Source organism: Falco cherrug, chromosome 6 (assembly GCF_023634085.1).
Source record: "Falco cherrug isolate bFalChe1 chromosome 6, bFalChe1.pri, whole genome shotgun sequence".
Taxonomy (NCBI): Eukaryota; Metazoa; Chordata; class Aves; order Falconiformes; family Falconidae; genus Falco; species Falco cherrug.
In genome coordinates, this window is record NC_073702.1 from 22,185,043 (window position 1) to 22,211,195 (window position 26,153).

The window sequence follows — 26,153 nt, forward strand, 5'->3', positions numbered from 1 at the left end:
AGCGAAAGGAGAAAAATAGAAAGAATAAAGACACAGGAAATAAATAAAAAGGGGGAGGAGAGAAAGACATCACCTTCAAAACTCTCCGTGCATAAGCTGCTCACTGGGCACTTCATCAAGAACCGGTGTGCCAGAGAGAGCACAGCAACGAAGGGCTCGGCACGAGGCCGCCAGGCATATATATATATATATATATATATATATTGCTTCCTCTCTCATTCCCAAGGGCTTCTTACCAAGACAGCTGTCATTCAGAGGATACTCCCTCAGCTCCTTTCTGTTGCTGCTTACTGCTGGAGCGACCTGCCAAGCAGGTGTCACTGCTGTGTCAGGCCATGATTCCTTCCTTCCACAGCTGAGCTTCCTCACTACTGGTTGCTCCCGGTAATATTTATGAGATGCAGATGCTCTTCACGCTCCTTTCAGAAGGAAGCCTGCAGGTACTGCCACAGCTGAGTAATAAGTACCTATTGCTCTCCTGACCTACTTTTAGCCACATAGTTTTACTTAGACTGTGAATTCTTTCTCTTCTGTTTACAGATGCCTAGACAGCACACCCCTGGAACAGGAACGGGGTTTGTTTCTAGGCACAGTTCCAGGATTAATAGTTACTCATTTGAGCTACCTTTGAACCCACCCAGAAGGGGTACATCTGTCCGTAGGCTGTAAACTCATGTTTGGTGACACTGTTATTTTGTGCACTCGATAATTACTCGGTATGACATGGGAGTTCCCAGGTATACCTGACTTCCCTGCTTGTGCAGCCTAAGAACTGAAGCAGATTTAGCTTTCCAGCAAGACCTCTGTGCCTTCAGGGGAGTACAAGTCAATACCATCTGCCTCCAGATGTTTTCGTACACAATCTTTTGTAATTTTTGAAGTCCAATACATGGACACAAGTGATGATAAAAACATGCACTGTACCTGGAAAGAGATGATAACAGGGGGTCCTCAGTATCCAAATCAAGAAGACTTTGGAACCTGAATCCTTTGTGCTACAACTGGTGGTTTCAGGGTTTCAGAACTGGAAAATTAATCCTGTGACATGGCACAAATTATTGGACCCAGCTACATCATTTACCAGACTGTGGATACACCTGAAGCTTGAGCCTGGGGCCCCAGCATGGAGAGATGTACGTGCAAAATGTTCAGTGAGCCAAGCAGGAGTATATACACCTGAGACAAAGTTTCATTTGCACTAAGCTCCCCAATACCTACTTTACAGAACAGAGAAAAATGGCAGAGTTAAAAAGTTTATGTTCTAGTAAAACTAAAAAAAACCAAAACAAAAAAACACCACACATTGAAGTTAGTGATTGCCTGAGTCTTATTCTATCAGAGCTTTTCTTTCTCTTTCCCAAGGAAGGTCCCTAGTAAATTACAACAGACTGAAAACTCTGGGGCTGAATGGAGTAATTTTTCTGGCAATCCAAGAGGTTTGATTGAGTTATTCCAGGTTTACCCTGGTTTAACAAGTAGCAGAATTTGGCTGTTCTGAAGAAAATGTAAGAAAGCTGGAAGAGGTAGACCTTGCCTATTGGGCAACTAAGGAAATAATGGAAATGACACCAAGTCCAACCCCACCTAGTCCCCCTATTAACCTTGGAGTTTTCAAACAGCTTATATGACTTCATTTCCAGGAAACTCTCCGATGAGAAAATAAGTAGGAGACAAAGTATGAAATTCAAGTTGTGTTTCATTCTGCTTTTACTTGCATTGCTGTAAATCTACTCCAGCCAACAACCTGACGTGTGATGTAAGATAGGAGAGTATCCTGGGAAAATCTACAAGTAACTTTTATAAATAAATAATGTACTTCAACGTGCTGACAAGGGGGAAAAAAAAGGGAAATAAAACTAACTGTCTGAATTGAAGCTTATGCTAATCTCCTGTTAGGGAAGTGCTTTCACTGCAGAATATTTCATGTTCCTAATACCCAGGGCACTGTGAAATGAAAATATTCCCTTTTGCTTAGCCTTAGAAACATTTCCTAAACATTTTACCTTTGTGATAATCCATATAATTTTATCTTTGCTTTATAAAAACAAATATCATATTGTTTACTGATTGGATGGATGACAACCAAAAAACACCAATTACCCAGAAATCCCTAAGGGGCAGCATAAGCTTTTTGTATGTATTTTATTACACCATAAGTTGGAGTACATAAAAAGCTTTACCTATATATACTTCAAAAATGGAACTGTTAATACATCAGTTACACATGAATTGTGAACACTGTCTAAAGCATTTGCATTAGTTAATCTATTGTAAGTGGCAGCATCAACATTGCTATTTCAGAATTTCACAAATTTGCCCAAAGTTTATCCAGTAAGACTTAAAAGCAAAGCACGAGACTCCTGCAAGAAAGTAGCTTATTAAACACTGTGGTTGTTTAAGATGTATTGCAGGTGCAAAATGGTAAGACTGACAATGTAACTGGTAAAAATTTGGGCTGTTTAAGAAATATTTGAAAAAAATTGGTGCTGTAGTCATCACTGCCTCAATTACCAACACTGGTTTCTCTTCCCTGCTATTTGTTTGGTTCACCTGGATATATAGCAGGTATTTTTGACTCCCAGTTCTTTTGTTTCCTATCCCTCTGCCTCACACTCCCATTTCTTCCCATTCAGTAATTTCAAAATAGCCTGCTGTCATAGTTTAACACCAGCCAGCAACTAAGCGCTGCCCAGCCACCTGCTCACTCCCCCGTGGTGGGATAGGGGAGAGAATCAGAAGGGTAAAAGTGAGGAAACTCACGGTTGAGAGAAAGGCAGTTTAATAGGTAAAGCAAAAGCTGCACACACAAGCAAAGCAGAACAAGGGATTCATTCTCCACTTCCCACCAGCAGGCAGGTATTCAGCCATCCCCAGGGAAGCAGGGCTGCATCACACGTAACGGTTACTTGGGAAGACAAACACCATCGCTCTGAATGTTCCCCCCCCCCTTCCTCCTTCCCCCAGCTTTATATGCTGAGCATGATGTCATATGGTCTGGGATATCCCTGGGGTCAGCTGGGGTCGGCTGTCCCGGCTGTGCCCCCTCCCAGCTCCTTGTGCACCCCCAGCCTGCTGGCTGGTGGGGTGGGGTGAGAGGCAGAAAAGGCCTTGAGGCTGTGCAAGCGCTGCTCAGCAATAACAAAAACATCCCTGTCTTATCAACACTTTTGGTCACAAATCCAAAACCTACCCCATACTAGCTACTATGATGAAAATTAACTCTATCCCAGCCAAAACCAGCACACCTGCTGATTCCTAATACTGATGGGTTCATTCCAGCAGCTCTCAGCATTCAGTAGGCCAAAACAAATGAAAGGTGTGTGATTATCTATTGAGTGCACAATTTTACTGAGCTTTTGTGTCAATCTCTGCTTCTAGTAGCAGTAATTACTATTACTACAGTGGAACTATTACTACAAAAGCATTAAATTATCTCAGAGTAGGAGCTGAGGCAGTAAATATTCTTAAAAACATACATTGCTACAATAGTACTCAGGCTCATACTGCTAATAGCTACACAGAGATGTTCTGTTAAATCCAGCATGAATCTGGTGCACAGAATAATCCCAGACAAAAAAAAGAATTTCTCCTTCCTGTGCTTTCTTAAGTTTCCCAGGAGCAATGCCACTGAAAAAAAAAGGCCCAAAGATACAATTCTGTCTAAGTCTTCTGGGTTCATTCAGGTAGAAAGTACTACATGTCAGTCTAGACACAAAGCAAATCACCCCAGCACCACTGTTAAGCTTTGTGATAATGAAGGGTAACACATCTATGGAGCTGTCAATGGAATGGACACCGTAATGCAGGAAAAAGCAATAGGCCACTCATGAATAGCAAAGAACAGGATACAACACTCTGAGAGCCAATCAAACAGCACAGGAGAATTACAGCTTTCATGTGAATAATTTATTCTTTTACCACTTCAAATTTTACCAGGTACTTATTTACAAAGAATTTTTTTTGTGGACAGAATTTACATCTGCTACTGCACAATTTTATTCATTAACAGACTATGATTAGCATCCTTCCCATGTTGCTTAACGGTGCCTGTTCTGATCAAGTAGGGTTATTCTTTTGCCAATTATTTCTTTGACTTAGTTTCCAAGTGTAAATACAATTTGTACACATGTCTTTGCTGCAATTAAGATTTCTTTTATGGAACCAGTTAATAGATTGAAATAGTAAGGTTCCATCTATTATTAGCATTTACTAAGAAGGCTTGTTTCTTTACTGAAGCAGGGATTTAGTTTTAGATGCAATGAAGGCTTTAGGCATTTGCATATTAGGCACTGCAATGCCTCTCTACCAAGGCGTCACCCCTGAGAAGAATCTGAATTATGTGCTTGGCCTCCCAGTACAGTGCACGGAGTCCCTCATCTCACACTGGCAATCCAAAACACAAAGCCTGTCTGGAAAAGCTTTCCACAGAAGAAAACTTGTTCAATTGCACCAACATGCACTAAACGTGTCCTGAATTACCCATCCAGGAGCTGGAACCTGGAATCTACCAGAACGCAGTGTGCAGGAGCCCGCGTGTGCTTTTGGAAGGATTTGCATGAGGTTCATTCCTGACAAAGAGCTGCAGGACGTGGTCCTGATACTCTTCTTCTAAACAGTCATCTAGATTTCAGAACACACACACATGAAGTGGGAGGCCTGAGTTCAGTCCTTACTCAGCTTAAGGGAATTCAAGCCAACATCCTCTAGCAGATGACCTTGAAAACAGGATTACTCTTAGAGAGGAAGAAGCAGAAAAATTATCTCCTGCACATCCTATTAAAAGTGGGAGAAGGGGACTGTGAGATTCATGGAGAAGTAAGACAGCAGAGAGAACTATGTCTCTCCAGCTAGTCTCAGATCACTTAGTGAGGATGAGGGTTTGAATTCACCTACCTGGATAATTTCTGAGATTTTTAGCCAAATAATGTATAATACAAAACACATAAATATTTAGACATCCGGGATTAGCTCCAAGAGGTCCTTCAATCCATTGCCAGTCAGGCAGCCAGAGATGCAGACTGAATCCTCGAAGGCTAAGAAAACGAACAGTATCTCCACATTCCCATGCAAATACAGCAGCCTTCAGGCTAATAGATAAAATAGCTGTTTTAAAAGCAAAACATATGCAAACACAATTTGAGAGTGGCCTGCCCCTTTAGTTTGTACCACAAAACCATATTTACACCAGTGGCTTCTGTGTATTGCATCATCTGGTTTCAAAGGAGTTGAGGCAGTAGCTACATAGGTTTGTAACTGCTCAGAGGTGAATGGGTGGGGGGAACTGCTCAGCACCTCCACATGTCAAAGGGACAGTTAAGTTCAACTGGAGAGTTCTGGGATGACAATTTTGGTGTTCAGATGCCTGAAGCGTACCTAAATTCTGGGTTTAATACCCACATTTAATAGGGTTTTTTTTGGATACATTGAAGATATAACTGGGGGAAAAAAGCAGCTCTCAGCAAACCTGCCTCAGGCGTACCAGGGAGGAAACAGGCCACAGAGTAGGAAATCTGGCTAGAAACATGACTCTCTTGTCAATCATCAGGCTGTGATTAGGCAAAGAGGTACAAAAGAAACAGGTTTGACAGACAGCTACTAATGAAGACCAGATTTTGCCCTCATTTACACTGTGTAAACAGTGAAAGCAGGTAAGCATTTGATTCAACCTTCTCTTACAATAGGAGCTAGCAAAATACGAACCACTGCAGGTTCATAGAACACTTATTACTGTAAAGATTATTTCCAAATGTATTTCTTTGTGGTGTACAGCAACAAATTTTGAAAGAAAGGATATGTTTCATTCTTTCCTGAAAGTCTGTGGCCTTTTTTCGTAGCTTAAACCATGGAGACTTCCCAAAACTCATTTAGAAGCATTTTCATGCATTAGCAGGAATGAAAATTCTTAATTAATGCTTAATTAATAGGAATGCAAAAGCTGGCTTGATTCCTCACTATGCCATGGTATAAAAACTATACTACTTAATACTTTGAACTATGAAAAAGTATTTTATTGTAAGATAAAACAGACATTTCCTTGTGTGTTCCTGGTGACTCTACTAGTTCAAAATCTGGCTTAGTGCTTATGTCTTTAGTTTAAGTATACACCTAAGTGTTTCACTACACAGCTTGAAATACTTTCTACGGTTAGTAAAAATAATGCTGAAGGTAACACATAATTTTTCTTTCCTGCTTAAGCTACAATGCTGTACTTTAACGTAGAGTCAACATTTCCAAGGATTCTTGTCTGAGAATTAAGTCCATCATTCAGTGAAAAAAATAAATTTCTTTGTGAATCATTAACAAATATGCCATCTGTGGTATTAAATTCCACCACACCAACCTGTACTGACGCTAAGATAAGCATCACACTCTGCAGGCCTACAGCTGCTACCTGGCTGATGCTTTAATTAGCTCACTAGGGAATTGGTTCACTTGGCTAAGAACTTGCAGGGCTGGACCACTGTTTTCTACAGGATGGCTAACCAGATCAGCTGCATTAAAACCCTGTGCAAGACAGATGGAGAAAAGGAGACACACCCCCCCCCCCAAAAAAACCCAACAAACCCAACATGAAAGTGAAGGAAAAAAATATCTATAAACTCACTATTCTATTTTGTGTAGATGGTGTCTCTTAGGACAGAGCCTGCTGCCTTCCTTTGGAACTAGCAATAATGTATAAGAATGCTAATGTCCTGTTTAACAGAAACATCTTAATAAAACATAAAGATCTGCTTTCTTTGATGTAAGATCTTTCTAAAATATGAATCTATACTAGAGCTTTGAGTATAAACTATTCCCTTCCACAGTCCACACAGTTCCAGGCTGAATTACCAATAGCAAAAACACTGGCTATCTTTTTCAGAAAGGGTCTCTCCGTGATTTACCATAAAGCTAAAACATTTGCCTTGCCTATTGATTTTTTTTATGTATATAAAATGTATAAAATAAATGCATGTGCCCTTTTCAACACAGTCTGTCTGCGTAGATGGATTACACTTTTCCAGTTCAGAGTAACATGACAAAAAGTATGCTCCAGCTTTCCACGGGCAGGAAGAAGCTTTGTATGGTTGTCTCTCATTAGGATGCTGCTACACAAACAGACCTTTTGGGCAGTTCAGAATCCCAATGACAACATATGTCACCAGCATGTACTGCAATTAGCAAGGACTTATTGATTACAGCAATCATTAGATTGAAATAAATAAAGCAGTCTCTCAACCAAAGGATAGGGAAATAACATCATGCTAGTGCACAGTATAATCAACATGTGTAGCACATTCCTATTTTCTATGGCCTCCTCTGATGGTCTTGCACTAAGTTGGAAAAGTCTCTTGTCAGAGGTTACTGAACATACAGTGAAACATTTAAGCTGTTTGCAGTCAGTTTCAGAGAATTTACATTTGGTTTATGTTGATCTTCCTTGACTTGCAGTTAAAGAGCAGCTGAAGTACAAAATACTTTCCCAACTCTAGTGGCATACATGGTCATGTCAATCGGTTGCAGTCTGAACAGCTTCAGTTCATTTTTGTTATAATTTAGAATATCTGTTAAAAAAGGTAATAAAACGATGTCTTTTTATACAGAAATCATTGCCTTTTTGAAATAAAGAACATATCAACATTTCATATCTGCTATAATACGCCACATTTTAAAAAGGTTACGTGTCTTTTTTTCTTTCTTTTTTTTTTTTTTTTGTATTCCAAATACAGACATGTGGCACACATTTGTGTTACTCAAAACTTTAAGTCTGCTATCTGTTAAATCATTTGTGGTTGAAATTCCTGGGACCACACAGTGCCACATCTTCCTTAAACTATCTATTGCACCAGAAATGAAAGGCTGTGATGGAGAAGTTCTTCCTATACTTTTCTAACACAGGAAATAGTTAGTTTAACATAAAAACAAATGCACCCAAGCTACATTGCCAGCAGTGTTTATCCCTCAGTATCATCCCAGAGAGAAAGAAAACAAATGGCAGAAAAGGCTCCAGCCCGGATTGCAGCTACATGTAAACACGCGACCAACACCAACTGTCCCATTATGACACTGTTGTCAGGAATTTTTTTAGAAATCCAGGTGTAAAAAAGTTTTCCCCAGATTGGGAATTGGCACAAACATTATCCAGAGATTATCCTTTATAGCAGCTTTTCCTTTCATGTGCTTGGCTTTTCACACAGAGCACAGCAAACACAGGAAGAGTTACAACCAAGCAACTCCGGCTCAACATCTTGGGAGCAGAGAGGAGGAAAGAGGGAGTCCCTTCTCTCTGCAGACCTGTCAAAGAGGGTTCCCTCTGCAGATGGAAGTTTGTGGGTCCCCCACAGCTGCAACCCAGCTTGCCACTTGGGAAGCCAGAGCCAGGCTGGCCACTTCACAGGGGGAGGGAGCCCTCCTGGTCCCCTGCTTTGTCCAGCCTCTCAGGCAAGGTGAGCACAAAGGGTAGAAGGACACCCTTGGCATCCAAGGGAGCTTTAAGAAGCTCCCCATCAAAGGTGCCCTTGAGCCCACCATCCGCTTCCACCTCACCGTCCTGGGCTAGGCTGAAGCGAAGGGTGCCGGTCCGGTTGACACAGTAGATGGTGTTGCCCAAGGGGGCACAGCGGAAGGGCTGGATGGGGCCACCGCTGGGCCGCAGGCTGGCACACTGGCTCCAGCGCTTGGCCACAGTGTTGTACCGGAAAACTTCGACACCGCCTGCAGTCCCACCACCTGGGCCCTGCTCCCCGCCACGGCCACTGCTCACATCAAAGCGGTAGATGAAGCTCTTGAAGGCCACCATGTCAGCAGAGCGCCGTCGGCTGCTGTTGTAAGGGCACTCCTGCCACTCGTCACGCTTGGGGTCATACTTGAGCAGGCGGTAGAAGAGAGAGCCTCCTGACACATAGATCTCTCCATTGCAGGTGGTGGCCTCATGAGCCACAGCAAAAGCACCCTTGGGCAGGGGTGCCACAGGGCTCCAGCGGTCAGCCCGTGGGTCATACCTCTCCACGGTGAAGAGGCACTCGCCCCCCACAGCATAGAGGTAACCATCCAGGGCCAGCAGCTTGAGCTGTGAGCGGGGCTGAGCCAGGGGCCGCACCTGGCTCCAGGTGTCGGTGAGGGGGTTGTAGCAAAAGACCTTGTCAGAAAGACGGGCCCGGGGCTCACCGCCTGCTGGCCCTGCCACTATGCCCCCTGCTAGGAAGAGGTAGTTGTGGAGGACGCACATGGCACAGCCCTTGGCATTGGCCTCCTCAGGCAGGCGTGTGAGCACTCTCCACTCACCGCTGGCCTCGTGGTAGCAGTGGATAAGGGAGCCACTCTCCTCCAGTGACACCACAGAGGAGGGGCTCTGCGGCCGGCTGCTCTCGCGGCTCTGTGGCCGGCTGCCACCACCCAGCCGCTCGAAGGCATCACTAACCTCGGCCACCAGCAAGCAAGGTCGGCCGGCCTCCACGCGTCGCTGCAGAATGAGGTCCCGCTCAGTGCCACTGAGGCGGCCATAGACGCTGGGCTCCCGCAGCACCTCCAGGTAGTGGTCACTCATGAAGCGGTAGGCGGCCTCTCGCAGCTCTGCCAGCCGCTGCTTCTTGGCCAGGCAGAGGAGCTGGTAGCAGTTGTTGAGGCGGAGCTGGGCGCGCATGGCCTCGGCAGCACAGTGCAGCGCGCAAGGCATCTGGAGGACGCGGGCGCCGCTCACCACCTCGGCCAGGTTGTCATGCCGCACCTCGCCCATGCGGGCTGTGTACACGTAGTCGATAAGGAGCCGCAGTGCCCCGTAGCTCACCCCTTTCACCCGCAGGACGTCCCGTGAGGCGCGGGCACGAAAGTAGTCGCTCTTGGCCGCCAGCACCGACTTGTGCGCCCGGATGCGACGCCCCGACACCTCGATCACTAGGTCGGGCTCCTCCGCCGGCCGGTCCCGTGTCCCCACCGCCTCCTCTTCCTCCTCCTCTGGCTGGCAGGTGGCGTTGTTGATCTCCCACTGGCTCTCCACCACCCGGCCGCCAGCAGCGGGCGGCTGCGGCTCGGCTGCGGAGGCGCTGAAGCAGAGGGAGGAGCTGAAGCCGCAGGGGGCGGCCGGGGTGGGCGGCGGTGGCGGCGGCGGGGCGCCGTGCCCAACCCCGCTCTCCTCCTCCTCGGCCGCGCCGCTGCCCTCCATGGAGCCGCGCTAGCTGCGCCGGCGCCGCGCTGCGCCCGTGCGGAGGGCTGCCGGCCGCGGCGGAGCGGCCATCACCTGCGGGGGAGAGCGGAGAGCGCTCAGCTTCGCGCGGCCGGGCCCCGCTCCCCCCTGCCGGCTCCCCCACCCCGCTTCTCCGCCTTGATACTCAGAGCCGCCGTTCCCGCAGGCGGGGCTGCCGCTGGTTTCCGGGGCTCAACCCGCGCTTCTCCTTTCTCTGGGGGATCCACCCTGCGGCTCTGCTGCCTCCCGCTACCCGGGGCTAACTGCACTAGCTTACCCCCCGAAAACCTGACCTCTTCCTGGTGGGGGGATCGCGCCGATGAGCGCCTCAGCAGCCTGAAAAGCAATTCTGGTTTTCCTGTTGCTGTGCAAAAATTCTAGGCGTTTTGCACACACTGCATCCTTTTCATGACAACTGGACCCTACGCTATGCTGGGCAGTGAGGAACAATGTCCTTTAAAGGCAGATACTTCGGAGTACTATCATGATTTATTCACCTTGTGCAACTACTTCAGTGGAAGGTAGTGGTTGCAATCTCTTCTGGAAGGAGATTCCCTGCTAGCCAAGTTTTCCTTTACATGACCTTCATGAAGGTTTCTTCCTATCACTGCTCCTCATAGGCATTCCCCCTGTTTAAAAGAAAAAGTAACAATTCAGTTAGTTTAAAAATCGGTATCTCCTGAGTTCACTCAGAAGTTTGGGATGATTAGTTGTGTTTCCTTTAATGGGGTATCTATAATATCCCAAAGTCACCAGAAGTATGCAAATAGATTCTACATGTGTGTGTTTACAAAACACATCAAAGGATTTTTTTTTGTTGTTAAGAGAAAAGCAATCCAACATGTATGTAACAGCACATGTAGCTGTAATGCATTAGCAAGATGTAAATCAGGCTTCATAGGGCCTGGTTCATGACTGAAAGATTCATGGCTTCTGTTAATAAAAAGTAGAAGCGAGCAAAAATCACAATAGATAATTAGAACATGAAGTTTCTTCTGGGAAAATGGCAGGCTACAGGGCATGTCTGTAAGTAGATTAGTCCCTGTCAGCACAATCACCACGCAGTTGTATCTTCATTTCACAAATGTAGTTTTTAGAATTTAGCAAAGTGCTGTTTGTTTGTCTCATGTTTGTTTATGGATTTCCCAGGCTTGGTTTAAGTTTTGATGAACGATGCATGAAAATTGCCCAAATGTACTTAATTCCATTTAATAAGTATCTGCGGCTGTGATTCTATTTTTAAGAAGGTTATTAATTTCCATTAAAATCCCCATTGGCAGTTTTTTCACAGTCCTCAAGGAACACTCATTTCTATGTAAAATATACCTTGTGACTTCTTTTCAGTAGAGATGATTAATTTACCCTATTAAATTAATATTAGGAAAATCTAACTTTTTTTTTTTTTTTAGTGAAAGCATAATTGGTAGGTGACATTGTCTGGAAACTCCTGACAGACATGAAAACCAGAAGCCTATACTTGTGCAAGCAAACTTCACTTAAATGATAGTATCAGTCTTCTCTTAGAAGTTTTTACCTTGTGCACTTGCCCGTGAAGGACTTTCTACTACATTTGATCACATTCAGTTACACAATAAATCAATACAGAGGTTTGATTTCTGGATATTTGAGCCTTTGAGACTGTAACAAGGTTTCAACAGCATTTGAAAACTTACGAGAATGAGTAGATTTCACAAATTTTGTCTTTCTCATCTGGGTGTTCAGAAATCTGGCACTTAGAAACTTTCTATGACATTTTATGAACTTTGGATAGCTTAAGTGGCAAATTTTCTGGGGTCCAGACCCAAACTCGGTAGGTTATGCTTTACTGACTTTTCCGCAGCTTTAACTAGACAAGGAGAATGCAGCGATCTGTGTGTACACTCAGTGTGTCTCTGGAAAACACACTGATTCATGATTAATTTCAACTGGGCAGCAACCCTGTCAATGTAATTTTGTTTTTCAGTAAGTCTTCACAGTACTGAATTCACTATGTAACCATTTTTTATTCCAATTTATTATGCTGTAGACATTGAGATTAATATACTTTCTGCTCCAGGCCCTCCAGAGCCCTGATCATCAGCTTTGTTTAAGAGCAGCTACTGTAGCCGACACTGGCAAAATTACATAGGTCAAATGGAGATGGTTAGAAAAACACCTACAACGTCAAGCTGTGATGCACTGTTATATTATGAAAATTGCTACCAGTACCTCATTTGTAATATAAGTAATTGAAACATTTTTTGTCTCTTTCCTGGGTGGAGTGCCCTGAGATTCAACCCTTATCTCACTGGAGTTCTGGATAGCTTGACCTCCTCAATCATGAGTATCCAAAGGGTGCTAATAGACTTTCCTCAAATTCTCCCAACTTTATGATCTGTCCTGGATCCAAACATACCTCACTTCTCACTTCTACTTATGTTCCCCCTCTACAAGGAGGAATGAGTAGCTTCAAATAGTTTCAAGCTCTCGGTCTTCTGTTTGATTTTTCAAGTGAAACTATAAAGGACGAATGAAAGAGAACGCCACCAAAAATAAGTGTGGGTGACTAAATGTGAGAAGTCAAAACCAGTAACTAATACCAATAATATCGCCATATGGTGAAATGTATTTCCTGCATCATGTCTCAAAGGAAAATAACCAATTAGAATATTCAAAGTTGTTAAAAACAGCATCCAGAAAAACTGATCTTTTCAACTTTCTCAACTAATGCAAATTAAAAGGGTGAGATCCTCCTCAAGCACAGTAATCATACCTTTTCCCATATTCAGATACCTGCTTGGCTTAGAATTTTGACTTGACACTGAAAGGTTACTGAGAAAGAAGCTGCCACCCAGCACAGTCCTAACAAACATCTGGGTTAACATCCTCTTGAGGAAACACACGGAGGAAGGACTGATGGTACAGCTTGCTAATGGCAAGCAGCAGAATTCTGAAGAAAATTATCTTCTGGTATATTTAAAACTAATTACCAAGAATATGTTGAAATTAATGCTGAGCATGAGAACTTGAATCAAAGTATCACATGCAATTTAGACAACAAGGAACTCTAACAGGGAAGCTGAAGACTTAGAAAAACTGAACAAGAGTCTGGAGGACTTTGTCAAGGACAGAGCAATGACTGCTCCAGCAATCTCACCACTTCTGTCTAGCTGAAAACAAAGTATAGAAATTACACAAAAATTAAGCTGAAAAAACAATTGAGAGAAGTTGTGGAACCTTCCCATTATTGAGCAACATGACCTACCTGAATTAAAAGGTCATGGATTTAGTATAAAACAGGAAGAAGCCGAAAGGAGGTGATGAAAATATAATCTTCCATTCTTTTCTTATCAACAGTGATCAAAGAGTTGTTTTGCTGTTTGGTGACAGAGAACATTCAAAAATTACAGAAAGAGAAAAGACACTTGATAGCCATGCTGATTCAAAAGGATGTGAGCTCCTAACAATCTTGTTTGGCTTAAAACAACCTTGGTTTTAGCACTTTTTTCCAAAATTCATGAACAGGATAGGTACTGGAAAAGGAAGCAAGCTGTTTAGAGTACATGGCATCTGTAGACTGATGTCACCTTTTATACTGGGGACTTTTAAGGCAGAAGCTGAATTACTTGGACTGAAACTGTTTTCATTATCATGGGTTTGGTCTAGAAATGATGTAATGTTCATGGACAGAGGAACTGCCAACAAACATGAACTGTATTTACAGACTTGGCAATTACACACTTACAATATCCTGGATGTGTAGCCCCAACCTCAGACGCTATAAGACATTGCTCAAGTAACAGCACAGATAAGGCGTAGCTTTTTCTGACAGAGGAATTGCAATGAAGGGCTGCAGGTAAAGTTTCCTGGCACTACATTCATTTGGCAGTTCTTCTGATAAAATCCAATTAAATGCTTGTTTTTCATTGTTCTCTATTTTTTTTTTGTGCAGTGCCAAAAACCTTTGACCCAAACCCTGTCCTGTAGCAAGACCCACTTTCTCTGGGGAATATGCACATGTGGGAGGAATTGGGTTACTGCTCTCCAGTTCACAAATGGAAACTGCTCTGACTCAGTCCCAGGGTAAATAAAAGCAGTGCTTTCCCTATCATAAGCAACTCTAATTTACATAAGCAGGCTATCCTCCCCAGGAGACACTACACCAGTTCAGAACTGACAGAATGCTGTTCTGCTCCACCTTAGTCCAGGAAATGCTTTTGTAAAAATCAGCACTGCCAAATTTTACCTCAGTAGAGAATTCCCTCAGGATAGGGGCGTCATCTGATTGAGATGATTAAGGAATCCAAAGAGGCAGGATCATCAAAAGAGGGAAAACATGCCTTGTGTTTATTTTAAAAACTAAAAGATGACTGTTAAAAGTAGAACTGGCCAATGTGAAGACATTTGGCTCAGCCCAGAAGGCAAAATCTTCCGGAGGGCAGAGTCAAGTGCATATTTATAAAGATGGTCTCTTACTCTCCTGCTTATTGAGCAGATATGTGAAACCTAGGGGGGAAAAATGGTCTCTTCGTAACTGGGGAAATTATCTGGAGCACAGAGATGCCATTTCTCTGAAAAGGCCTGGAGCACTTGAATTCTTGCATCCTATTACAGATTTAAACTCTAGATCTTAACGACTTGATTAACCTCCTGCTTGTAAAAAGAAAATAATTTTTTCATGTCTTACCTCAAGAAAAATTGGAGAAAGAATAGATTTTTGTCCCCTTTTCTAAATTTGCTTTCCCTTTTTTAACATTAGGAGTGCCCAAAATCTGGGCTACCACAGTCCCAGTGTCTTGCCCTGCCTACTGGATATATGTCTTTTTGTAGTACTGCATCCACACTCAAGTTGCCTACGCAGCTTCCTTGTGATGTCCCAGGATGCTGCAATTTATCACAACATGTAATGGAGGTATGAATGTTTTTATCTCATAATTGCAAAAATTTCACACAAACATAAAGAAAAATAAACATCTAAGATATGCAGCTTATGATTAGACCACACAAGAAACATGTGGGCAGCAGTTTCTCATCAGAAACTCAGAGGAAGAAAAGTCTGTGTGTGTCTGGGCAAGGAGAAAGAGAGAGGAAGTAAGTCATAATAAAAATATTATCAAAAGCCTGATGAAATCAATATTATAGCTAGCAAATCTAAACTAAAATATACAAGTTCTAAACAGTCATCATGGCCAGAGAAAAGGTTTCTCAACAGTGATATCCATAGAGACAAATGTTCGCTAGAAAGGAAACTATCTCTTTGAGTTCCTTCCAGTTCAGACTCTTCAGAAGTAGTTAGGGCAGAGCAGTCTCTCTCAGGAGTTCCCACACCGATAACACTCCCACAAAAGCAAAATCTAGCAAATGTCAAGTGCAATTCCTCTCCAATATCTCTTAGAAGAAAGAAAGACTAACAAGAGAAGAACAGTCAGAAACAAGGTTTTGAGTGATTACAATAACTTCAGGGAAAATTTCAGGGCTGATGTGATGTCTCCATTGCTAATGGAATACAGATCAGGAGACAATGGGACAGCACTGCATTGCTGAATGTAACAAAGTTTTTTATGGAGAATTGTTACTAGTTCTAGACATGGCCTCCTAAATACAGTTCTAGATATAAGGTGAGATCATGTCTGTGATAAAGTGAAGTTTGGTTACTTTCATCATAACTGGACACGGCTAACACTACCTTAGATGAACAGCTGTATGTAAGATACCAGCACAGTGCTGCAGCTGAAAGGATGAATGCAGTCCTTGAATATGTATACTGGAAAAAAAGGAATAACAGTAGGGAAAAGGTTACCTGCCATCCATAGCATTAGTAGGTTTGCAATGGAACATGATGGATGGATGGATGCATGTTACATTTTGGAAGTAGTATTTAAAGATTTGGGAGGACAGAGAAAAGTACCAAATTATTTAAGAGCTATAGAAAAACACTTCAGTGAGAGACTTGCAACAGCACTCTGCAACCGCACACGAGCCTACTCTGTCTTCACGCAGTGTATGCCAGTCTCGAGCCAAGTCCCAGGCAAGAACGTGATACCTTGCTTAGGCATCATCTCACAGCCACACTTCCATGGCTTTGGAGAGAAAGTGGCTTGTGCTAGTAGCTTGGAGAACAGGCAGAGCAAGCCTTAGTCAGCCTGAGAAATGCAGTGCTGACACTTCTTCAGGGCCTGGTATGTTTGTTGTGCGACTTGATGACTGTGCATAAGTGTAGGCACATGAAAATTCTTGGTGGAGAAAGCCCTAAACAAATCAAGGGGTGGAAGCATAAACAAACCAAAATATTTACACTATGCACTGGGGGTGGGGGGGTGGGGGGGGTGGGTGGAGCATAGTGTGGATACTGGAAGTTTACATTCATTGATGGGGAGAGTAAAGAATAGGCTCAAGGAAGGGAAATCTATTGAAGGTGACTAAATACATATTAAACACTAAAACTGCATCCAGCTTAGGAGGATCCAGAGCTGGAAAATGGTCAAAGTATTAAATATTCATAGATAAAGTAGTATCCCATGGGGAAATACATATTTTTACCCTGCTACACACTTCTTCAAATACTGGATTATGGTTCATGTGGGAGGCAGGATGCTGGGCTAGGCAGACATTTGATCTGATATGGGAAGACCCTTATTCTGATGTGATAAAGGAAACCAGGAGGGTGTGACTTGCTGGAAGGCACTTGGGAGTCCAGGAGGAATGAAATTTGACAGAAGCAGTCTAGCTGATTTAGTGATCCTTTCTGACCTTAAATTCTGGAAATTGCCATACACTAGGAGTACTCACATCAAGCAAAGCATCAGCCTGTGATAATTAAAAGCCTCATTTGAATGTTAGTGTGGTTAACTGCTATAATGTCGACTGCAGAAAAGCTTTTCAGCATTTAACTGTGTTGTTGACAAATAAATAATTGCAAACATGTTCAAAATCTCTGAGAACACTTTGGCAATGTTTGCATTCTCCTCCTTTAGGAGGAGGAGGAGGAGAATATCCACAGAGAAGACAAGTCAAGCAAGCCAGCAGATTTCCTCAGACAGGAGTCAGGCTTGGTTTTGCGTTCCAGAAGAGCACTTGATCCCCATGAATGTGCCACATTCTTGCAACACACCTGCTACATACTGCATTTATAATAAAGAAGATGGGCCAATGTATTTGGAAGAAATTAAATTCCTTGCTTTAAGATAAAACTGGATTTTGCTTTTAATATCATTATGAAAAGGACATGCGGATTAAAGAGCCCAAAGCACCAGATATCTGCCAAAGTATGTCACCATGGTGCTTGAGAAAGACAGAATTTGGTAAGTAACAATAGACTTCAAAGGAAAGCCAACAAAGTTCCACCCTTCTGAGATTTATGCCTAGGAAAAGAAAGGAAAACTTCTGAAGGAGGGAATAATGAAAACACTTCTTTCTCCAGAAAAACTAGATCAGGTACTTAAGAGAAAAAAACCCTACTTTTAAAGACTGAACAGGCTCACTGATTTCTTGACAAATTAAGTAAGCGATGCTTAGAAAGGCAGAGGTCCTTCAGATACATGGTGAATGGCACCATTCTCATTTTTGGAGATCATATATTGTTTCTTCGCCCAGATACTTTTTCAAACTGAAGTTTACAGTCAATCTAGCCATAGTTGAAAGTTACATTGCATCTAGTTAAGATTTACAAAATAGTTCCAGGTTTCTGCAGACATTATCTCTACACTGACTTTGGACTGGATTCAAAGATGGAGAGACGTGCTGCAGTGCTAAACATGGCAAAGGCTGACTTTGAGGGCAGTTTTATCTGGCAGATGGCAATGCAACAGAGATATAAGACCCAAGACTGCCAGATCAGATAGCAAAAAAACCCGCCAGTGTAACAGCCCTAATCTGAAAGAAAGAAAAGAATTAGCTTGCACAGACTTCTCTCTGCCATGGCAGAAGCACTGCTGGTAGGGTTTGCTGTTTGGCCTATAACTGTGAACTATTAGGTGACTCATGGGAGTCTGACTTCTTTTATTTATTATTTCATGGAAACTAGGCCAAGGTGGAGAGACATGAAGCCATATTCCTACACAGAAATTATCTATGGGTCACATGTACCTCCCAGTTCTCCTGCAAGGGCAAAGACACATACTCTGTGTCTGAGCTGTACAGTACTGGTCCTGGAATGGACTCTGGAATGTATGGACTCGTTCTGTACCCATACATATTATGTGAGTACAGTTAGATGTCAATTGAACAGGATCCATAAAAAACAGTGTAAAAGAGCTACTAAGGCCTAGCCAGTAATAAAATACCAAAGACTTTTGGAAGTGGTGATGAACTTGTGCAGTCAGGAGGTGGTAGTTCTTGCTTTGGGTGCCTTAGCCCAGCTTCATCTCTAAAATAAACCTACATTATTTTAAAAGACAGCAGTACTGACTGTTGCTGCTACTTCGCCTTTCTCCACAATGGTTAGAGCTCTGACCAAGCCCCATGGGAAACTTTCCACTGTTCCTTTCTTTGCCTGACAAGATTAAAACCCCCACATGTCAACTGAGTGCCCAAACCATCAAGACTATGCAAGGCAGGTTACTCTCCTTCAGACTAAAGCTGCATTATTTTTCAAAGAAACAAACAAACAAACAAATGTTACTCAGGGAGAGAAAGAAGAATCCTAGGTCCCATTCCCTGACACAAGGGAACTTTCTGTACTTCTTCCTATTGCCTTTGGTGGGGCAGGGCTCAGTTATACTGCCTGGAGATCCAAGCCATTCCAGCTTGTGCTAGGATTGAAAAACACTTGCTGATCTCAAATCAGAAACACATGCTAGAGTCATAGGTACTTCTGCGGCAAGACTTTACTATCAGAAATACCTGTAGGCTGTCAGCACAGATTTCACCAAACAATGGGAATGTTTTTAGCAGCAACTATGTAACTGAAAGCATAAGAAACTATGAGGCAACTCCATGTAGTCATTGGAACTGAACAGGTGAAGAGGAGAAAATCCAGTGTAATGCATGCAGTTTACATTACTAAAAGGTAACAGTTGCTGGCCATTCTGAGACAGAAGTAAAATAGGCTTCTATTAATATACTCCCATTTCCATGGCCTGACACTTTCTGCATTGGATGCGTACCACTTTTTGCTGTAATGTGAATTTCATACGCTGAGCCTGGGTGTTCAGGCAAAGGCCTTCTGGCTGCACTGATTTCTCTGACTATACTCAACTTTTACATTTAGACTTTAGTGGAAGTAATTCAGTATCTCTCACAATATATTTTTTTTCCATTTCACAGAGCAGAAAGGTAACAATTCAGATGACTGAAAGACTGAAAGGGACAGAAAAGACTGTCTGTTTATCTAATCTTATTCCTGCAAGAACAGGCCAAAGAATTTTACTTCTGTACCAAACCAATAATTTCTGGCTGAATTAGGTTCAAAGCATTGTTCTTCTCCAATCATCCATCTCAGATCTATATGGTTTCTCTGTTTTGGCCAATGACCTTGATGGAAAATCAGGTGGCAAATCAATCATCCTGGATACCTTGAAGAAATATACATGCTGCTTTTCACTTTGGACTTCACTTTTTTTGTCTTCCACACTTTTCTATCTGCTGACTTGGCAGCATTCTGTTTTCCCAAAATTATCCATGCTTTTTCTGAAGAGACATACAGACTGGCAGCACAATCATGAAGGGTGACGGTGATCACAGCTACCTCAGGACAGTCCCATCTGCTTTTGGATTTCCTGACACAGAGAAGTAAAGACTGTAGTATGGCTGACTAACCTATGATTCAAACATGTGCCTTCCTTTTCAAGTGCTACAGGATAAAGGCTTGTTAATGCACACAGTTAAATCTATATCATGTGCAACAGTCACAGTGCTATTCTTGCACTCTGCAACCTGGGCAGAGCTAAATAGAGTCAGGACCTGGAGTAAGAATTAAGATCTTCAAATCAGGATGTGAGGCGGAGAGGTGTTTGGTTTTATGGTTGTGATTTGGGAGATGGGAGAGGAAGCACAGATTCAGGGATCTTGTGTGGTAATTGACCATTTTGATTTTGATGTTTCAATCTTAAGTCTGAAGTTTTGCTTCTGGCTAGAGAGAGGTTTTAAATATACATCAATAAAATCTCCTCAAAGCAGATATTGAGGCTTTTCAGCCACTGTACCGCTGAAAAGATACCCGATTTTGGAGGTGCAATAGAAGCATTTATTTCCCCGTACGACTGCAAAATCTCTTGGTAGCAACACTGTCCAGGCATTCATTGGACTAACAATCTAATAGGTCCTTGCAACTCTGTTGCCCACCATAAAGGCCTTCTGGTCTTCTGTCACAGAGAATGAGTGGTATTGCACCAGTGAATTTTATCATATGAATGCACATAACAGTCTTTGCCTTCCTTTTCCTATATCACAGTGTAAAACTTCTTAGGATACATGGCACTAACTCCAAAGCTCACAAAGCAATACACTCAAATGACATTTACTTTACTGTTTCTGCATCTGCTGTGAAAACCAAACTCCTTCAGGACTCTATTATCAGTTACTATTAAACAAGAAATATGTCTGTGGACTGCCCACTTCCATGGCTTTGGAGAGGATGAGGCTTGTGCTAGTAGCCTGCAGCTAGAAACATCCACCTAAGTTTCAACAGAGCTTTTTGATAAAACCAGAGTCTGACATCACTTTAAATCCCCCATTGTAGTCAAGGAAAAATTCCCATTAACTCCACAATCATCTGGATTTCCTACACTGCTGTATTGGGCTTGTACAGCAAGGTTTTGGTAGTGGGGGAGCTACAGGGGTGGCTTCTATGAGAAGCTGCTAGAAGCTTCCCCTATGTCCAATGGAACCAATGCCAGCCAGCTCCAAGATGACCTGCTGCTGGTCAAGGCTAAGCCCATCAGCAATGGTGGTAATGCATGTGATATATTTAAGAAGGGGAAAAAATATCTGTGCAGCAAACTGCATCTGAAGATAGGAGTGAGAATATGTGAGAACAACTCTGCAGACACCCAGGTCAGTGCAGAAGGAGGCGCAGGAGGTGCTCCAGGCACTGGAGCAGAGATTCTCCTGCAGCCTGTGGTGAAGACCATGGTGAGGCAGGCTGTCCCCCTGCAGTCATGGAGGTCCATGGCGGAGCAGATATCCACCTGCAGCCCATGGAGGACCCCATGCCAGAGCAGGTGGATGTGTCCAAAGGAGGCTGTGACCTGTGGGAAGCCTACACTGGAGCAGGCTCCTGGCAGGACCTGTGGACCCGTGGAGACAGAGGAGCCCAGGCTGGAGCAGGTTTGCTGGCAGGACTTGTGACCGCCCAGGGGACCCATGCTGGAGCAGCCTGTGCCTGAAGGACAGCACCCTGTGGAAGGGACCCACACCGGAGCAGTCTGTGCCTATGGGAAGGACTCACGTTGGAGAAGTTTGTGGAGAACTGCCTCCCATGGGAAGGACCCCATGGTGGAGCAGGGGAAGAGTGTGAGGAGTCCCCCCCCTGCAGGGGAAAGAGCAGCAGAAACAATATGGGATGAACAGACTGCAACCCCCATTCCCCTGCGCTGCACAGAGAGAGGAGGTAGAGAAATGGGGAATGAAGTTAAGCCCAGGAAGGAAGGGGTGCAGGGAAGGTGATTTTAAGTTTTGGGTTTATTTCTCATTATCCTACTCTGATTTGATTGGTAACAAATTAAATTAATTTTCCCAAGTCGAGTCTGTTTTGCCTGTGATTGTAATTGCTGAGTGATCTCCCTGCCCTTATCTTCACCCATGAGCCTTTTGTTGTATTTTTTTCTCCCCTGCCCAGCTGAGGAGGAAAGTGATAGAGCGGCTTTGGTGGGTACCTGGCATCCAGCCAGGGTCAACCCACCACAACTGTACATACATATGCATACAGTAGCCTTTTTTTCTAACTGAGGCAACGAAGGGAGTTGCAGTAAAGGGGAGATGAAAGCAAGTTACATGGTATGAGGAGAGCTCTCCCATGAAGAGATTTGCCTTGACTGATGGAATCAGAACATTTGTTGTTTGCATGCCATTCCCTTAGCAAAGGGTTGGCTTTTGGTTCTTACTGCCTAATACTTTAAAAGATGGGTTGCAGAAATAATAGTTTTATCTCCAGAGCTCAGCGCCTGTTCTTCCAATCCACTTACAAAAGAGGGAGAGAAGAAAGCAGAACTGCCTAAGAAAAAAAATAAAATAAAAAATTGCATATCTTTGACAGGTTGATAGTCTGAAATGATTCAGAAGTCCAGGAGCCTTCCAACAGTTAAGAGATCCACATGCAAAGCTTACTCTGTTCCTTAAATACTCCTGGAAGAATCAGTGTCCAGAAAAACAACAAACAGCTTGTGCTAATCTGTGAATTTGTATGTGTAAAGTAACTTCAATACTATTAATTAATGAAAATCATGTTGTGACAGACAACATAACAGCATGGAAGCTGCTTGTCCAACTTACGTGGATTTGTATGGAAAGGTTGTGGTTTCTGGCACATTTCCGAGTGAATTAAAAAAGGCTGTCAACCCATCTGTTTTAGCCAGAGGCACAGCAATGGCACCTCGTGAAACATCGCACCTGAAAAGAATTTATGTGACACATCTTTCTTCTCCCTCTGACACACAAGAGGGAAACGCAAAGTCTGTAAAACTGCTGGATTTTTTTTTCAGCTTATTTTGCATTAAATAAACTGACTTAACCGATCATGAACTCCTGCCATCCTTACTGATGAGGTATAAGAAACTGGAAAGTACCAAATGTGCAGTTGCAGAACAAAGGACCTAGCCAGCTCTTTTTTGCATTAACACTCAATCACCCATATACAATACTGACCCAGTCCTGTAATTCTTTCAAAGCCAAAACTTCCAGTTAGTATCCGAGGAGCATTTTAGGATGACAGAAAAAAGGCTACAGAATTGTCAACACTGTCTAAGGAAAACACAGCATGTATGGTCCCAATCCTGGAAAGAGTTACATGGAGACCTAAATGCTCTGGTCACAAGACTAGTCCCACTCATAATGCCAACATCTACATACGTAAACTGAGTGTTTGCTTAATTAACTGCAGGAGGAAAGCAAAATCTCTATCCATTCACTGTATTGTTACGTGGTTACAAGTCCTGGCACAAGGAAGCTAGCAGGAATGTAAGGCCCAGGCTAAGGAATAAGCAGGTCCAGGGTCCCCTCCCGCTCGGTGACAGCTCAGTCATAGATCAGGTTTAACTGGCTGTCAAATCTTGAACTGCTATAAAGTAATTCTTCAATGAAAGGAACTAATCACGCCTGTTCTCTGACAAAAAAAAACCTGAGACCAAAAAAGAAGCAGAAAGAGCAGATGATGACAATTCCATTGAAAAGTAAAACAGCAGACATAAAAATGTCATGTCCCAAGAAGGCTAATGAGATCAAACACAATGAAAAGGAGCTCATTTTTTAAATGGGTATTTCCAAGGATGTGAAGGGGTATAAAATGACTTCTCAGCCTCTGTTCACAGGAAAGCAGCAGCCTCCTAACTGCAATGTTGCAGAATCTTAGTAGGAATAAACAGCAAAATCCCTGAAAAATCCATGCAGGATCTCACAAGAAAAAACAAAAACAAAAACAACAAAAAAAAGAAAAACAAATCTACTTTAAAGAAATGGCAGGATTTCCCTTTATGTTTTATTATAGCCTTCTTTAGCACCCAGCTGCCCCTAATATCCTCTTGCAACAGGATTCTACAGAATGCTGAAACCCCCAGTAAGTAGGATCTGGATCCAGTCATCTAACCACATCACTGTCTCTACGGTAACCTAGGCCAGCCCTAAATACTATAATCCTGCTTTACTATAGTAAAGCCAGTTAATGGCTTTCATTGAATGTTCCTGCCAAGTAATGGTGCTCTAATACTTATTGACATTTCAGATCTGTCCACCTATCTGGACTATTTGTTACACTGAAAAGTGATGCAAGTAAAGCATTCATAGAAGAAAGGAAGCTATTACAGATTTCAGTCTTTCGATATTATCACGGTGCAGTCCTGAAAACTCTAGTTCCTAAGTGTGTCACCATTGACTTCAGTGCCACTACTGACAAGAGTGAGTCCCTGCAGAGTGGGGGGGAGCTGGGACAGGCAAAGGACTAGTCCTCAGCTCTTTGGCAGGTTCTCATCAGACAGTCCCATTAACAGTGGATGACCAGAGGATCCCATTGGCATGAACTGGATGTCCTAATTAAAGAGTGAATAAATGCTGTGTGATGGGCCCTGGGAAGAGGAGAATGCAGAACAGACAGGATGGGCCAGAGTAAAACTGGGGAGTAAATATTGCTTTGTCAATACTAGTGACAATTTAATTAGTATTTTCCATAAACATTCCATTTAATTCCTTTTTGGGAGACAGATGGTTAAGTCTTAGAAAAACAGGAGCTCTTTAGCTTCCCAGATCATATAAAAGGACTGTTCTATTTTATTGCCATCCCATTTTTTATTGCCCTACTTTTTTTTCTACCTTTTTGTTCTAGTTTTCTATCGTTCAGTTTAATTGCTATGGAAAAGCTTTACAGAATATTATTTCTAGAGGGTTTATTTTTCCTCAATGGGTAAAAAAAGTTAGCTATAGGATTTAATACTATCATTTTCTGTGCTGTGTGTAAGTCTGGGTTTGGGAGCTGGCTTTTTATTGCTTTAAAGGACCAGATATAAAAACCTACCCACTTCAGACAAACAAAATTCAGTAGGACTTTTCTTCAGGCATCTTCCACCCTGCAAAATCATACTCGCCTGTGTGCGCCCAGGGCTTGCACCACTCGTGCTTTTAGTAGGATGGGGAAGCACGCCATATAGAATTTATAGCGGGAAGCAATCTGCTGCAGTTACACATCCCTAAACGTAGGGTAAAGAGTCGTTTAGATTTTTAATAGGTCAGCAGGATTAAAACAAAATACGTAGGCATCAGGTTTGGCTCCTCTGCGACATATGGAGAAGGGATATGGGGATATGCCCGGCCTTCCTCCTGCCCAGGGCGGGAGGATTAAGGGGGACTGAGGGAAAAGAAAAGCGCGATTCAACCTGACGGTGCTCCAGACTCACACACACACACACACACAGAGCCACCGCGGCGCGGTTTTTACCTCAGCTATGGGCAGACACCGGCACCGACCCCCCCGGAGGCTCCGCGGCGGCGGCCCGGGCGGGCGATCGGGCATGTCCCGGGGCCCGACCCCCCTCTCCCGGCCCGCCACCGCGCTGCCTCTGCGCTCCCCTCCCGGCAGGGCGGGGGGCAGGGGCTTACCTTTCGGCGACGGCCGGCGAGCCCCTCATTGCTGTGGGGAAGCTCCCTCCGCCCCGCCTCGCTGCCGGTAGCGCAGCGGCCCCGCTGCTCGGCCACCGGAGCGGGAGCTGGCGGGGGAAGCCGGGAAGGAGAAGCGGGGGGGGGGGAGGGGGGGGGCGGCGGTGCGATGCCAGGCGACGCAAATGGCTGAAGCGCAGGGGCCGGGCTGGCGGAGGAGGCCGGGCGGCCGCTGTGTGGAGGGGGCGCGGGGCCGCGCTCAGCCCCTTTGTTCGCCTGACACACTAGCGCACAGCGGCAGCGGGAGGAGGGGGCACAGACCTGTTGCTCGCGGTGACGCCCGGCGAGGGGAGGCTGCTGAGGCGGGAAGCGGCAGCCGCGCTCCGGCCCGGGTGCCCGCGCTCCCGCGCTGGGGTGAGGCGGCCCAGACGGGGCGGGCGGCGGAACGGCCACACCTGCCCGCGCTGAGGAGAAACTCCCTCCTGGCGGCGCCGGGCGGGAAAACGGCGGGTCCTCACCTCGGGGCGGGGTGGGAGGGAGCCGGCCCTGAGGTAACCGGGGCGGCGGCACCGCTGCCCTGTGGGAGGCAGGGCCGGTAGGGGTGCGGCGGCCGGAGCCCTGGCTGACCGCGGCCTCTCGGAGGGGCTCCAGCCGGAGCCTCTGGGTTATTGGGGTTTCTGCCGACGGAGGAACAACGAGGTGGTGGTCAGGTGGCTTCCCTTTAACTGCAGTTTGGGTCTGAGTCCCATTTTGTCCTGTTCTTCAAAGCTGAAGC

At 44.1% G+C, this 26,153-nt stretch overlaps 1 protein-coding gene across 2 annotated transcripts; it reads right to left on the reverse strand.

Annotated features, from left to right (window-relative positions):
- Nucleotides 1–3,891: 3,891 nt before the first annotated feature.
- On the reverse strand, nucleotides 3,892–25,831 carry KBTBD11 (kelch repeat and BTB domain containing 11). Of its 2 annotated transcripts, none has more exons than XM_055714401.1 (3): nucleotides 25,700–25,831; nucleotides 10,660–10,791; nucleotides 3,892–10,216 (listed from the first exon to the last, which is right to left on the reverse strand). In XM_055714401.1, exon 3 carries the CDS (start codon nucleotides 10,139–10,141, stop codon nucleotides 8,372–8,374), a length of 1,770 nt encoding a protein of 589 aa, XP_055570376.1. In that variant the 5' UTR covers nucleotides 10,142–10,216; nucleotides 10,660–10,791; nucleotides 25,700–25,831; the 3' UTR covers nucleotides 3,892–8,371. The 2 variants fall into 2 exon arrangements, with proteins under 2 accessions (XP_055570376.1, XP_055570375.1); XM_055714400.1 differs by lacking the exon at nucleotides 25,700–25,831 and adding an exon at nucleotides 25,382–25,667.
- Between the last annotated feature and the right edge of the window lie 322 nt (nucleotides 25,832–26,153).

Bases quoted from the DNA above. Each gene is read 5' to 3' on its own strand.
- KBTBD11 (XM_055714401.1), bottom strand. From the start codon at position 10,141: ATGGAGGGCAGCGGCGCGGCCGAGGAGGAGGAGAGCGGGGTTGGGCAC.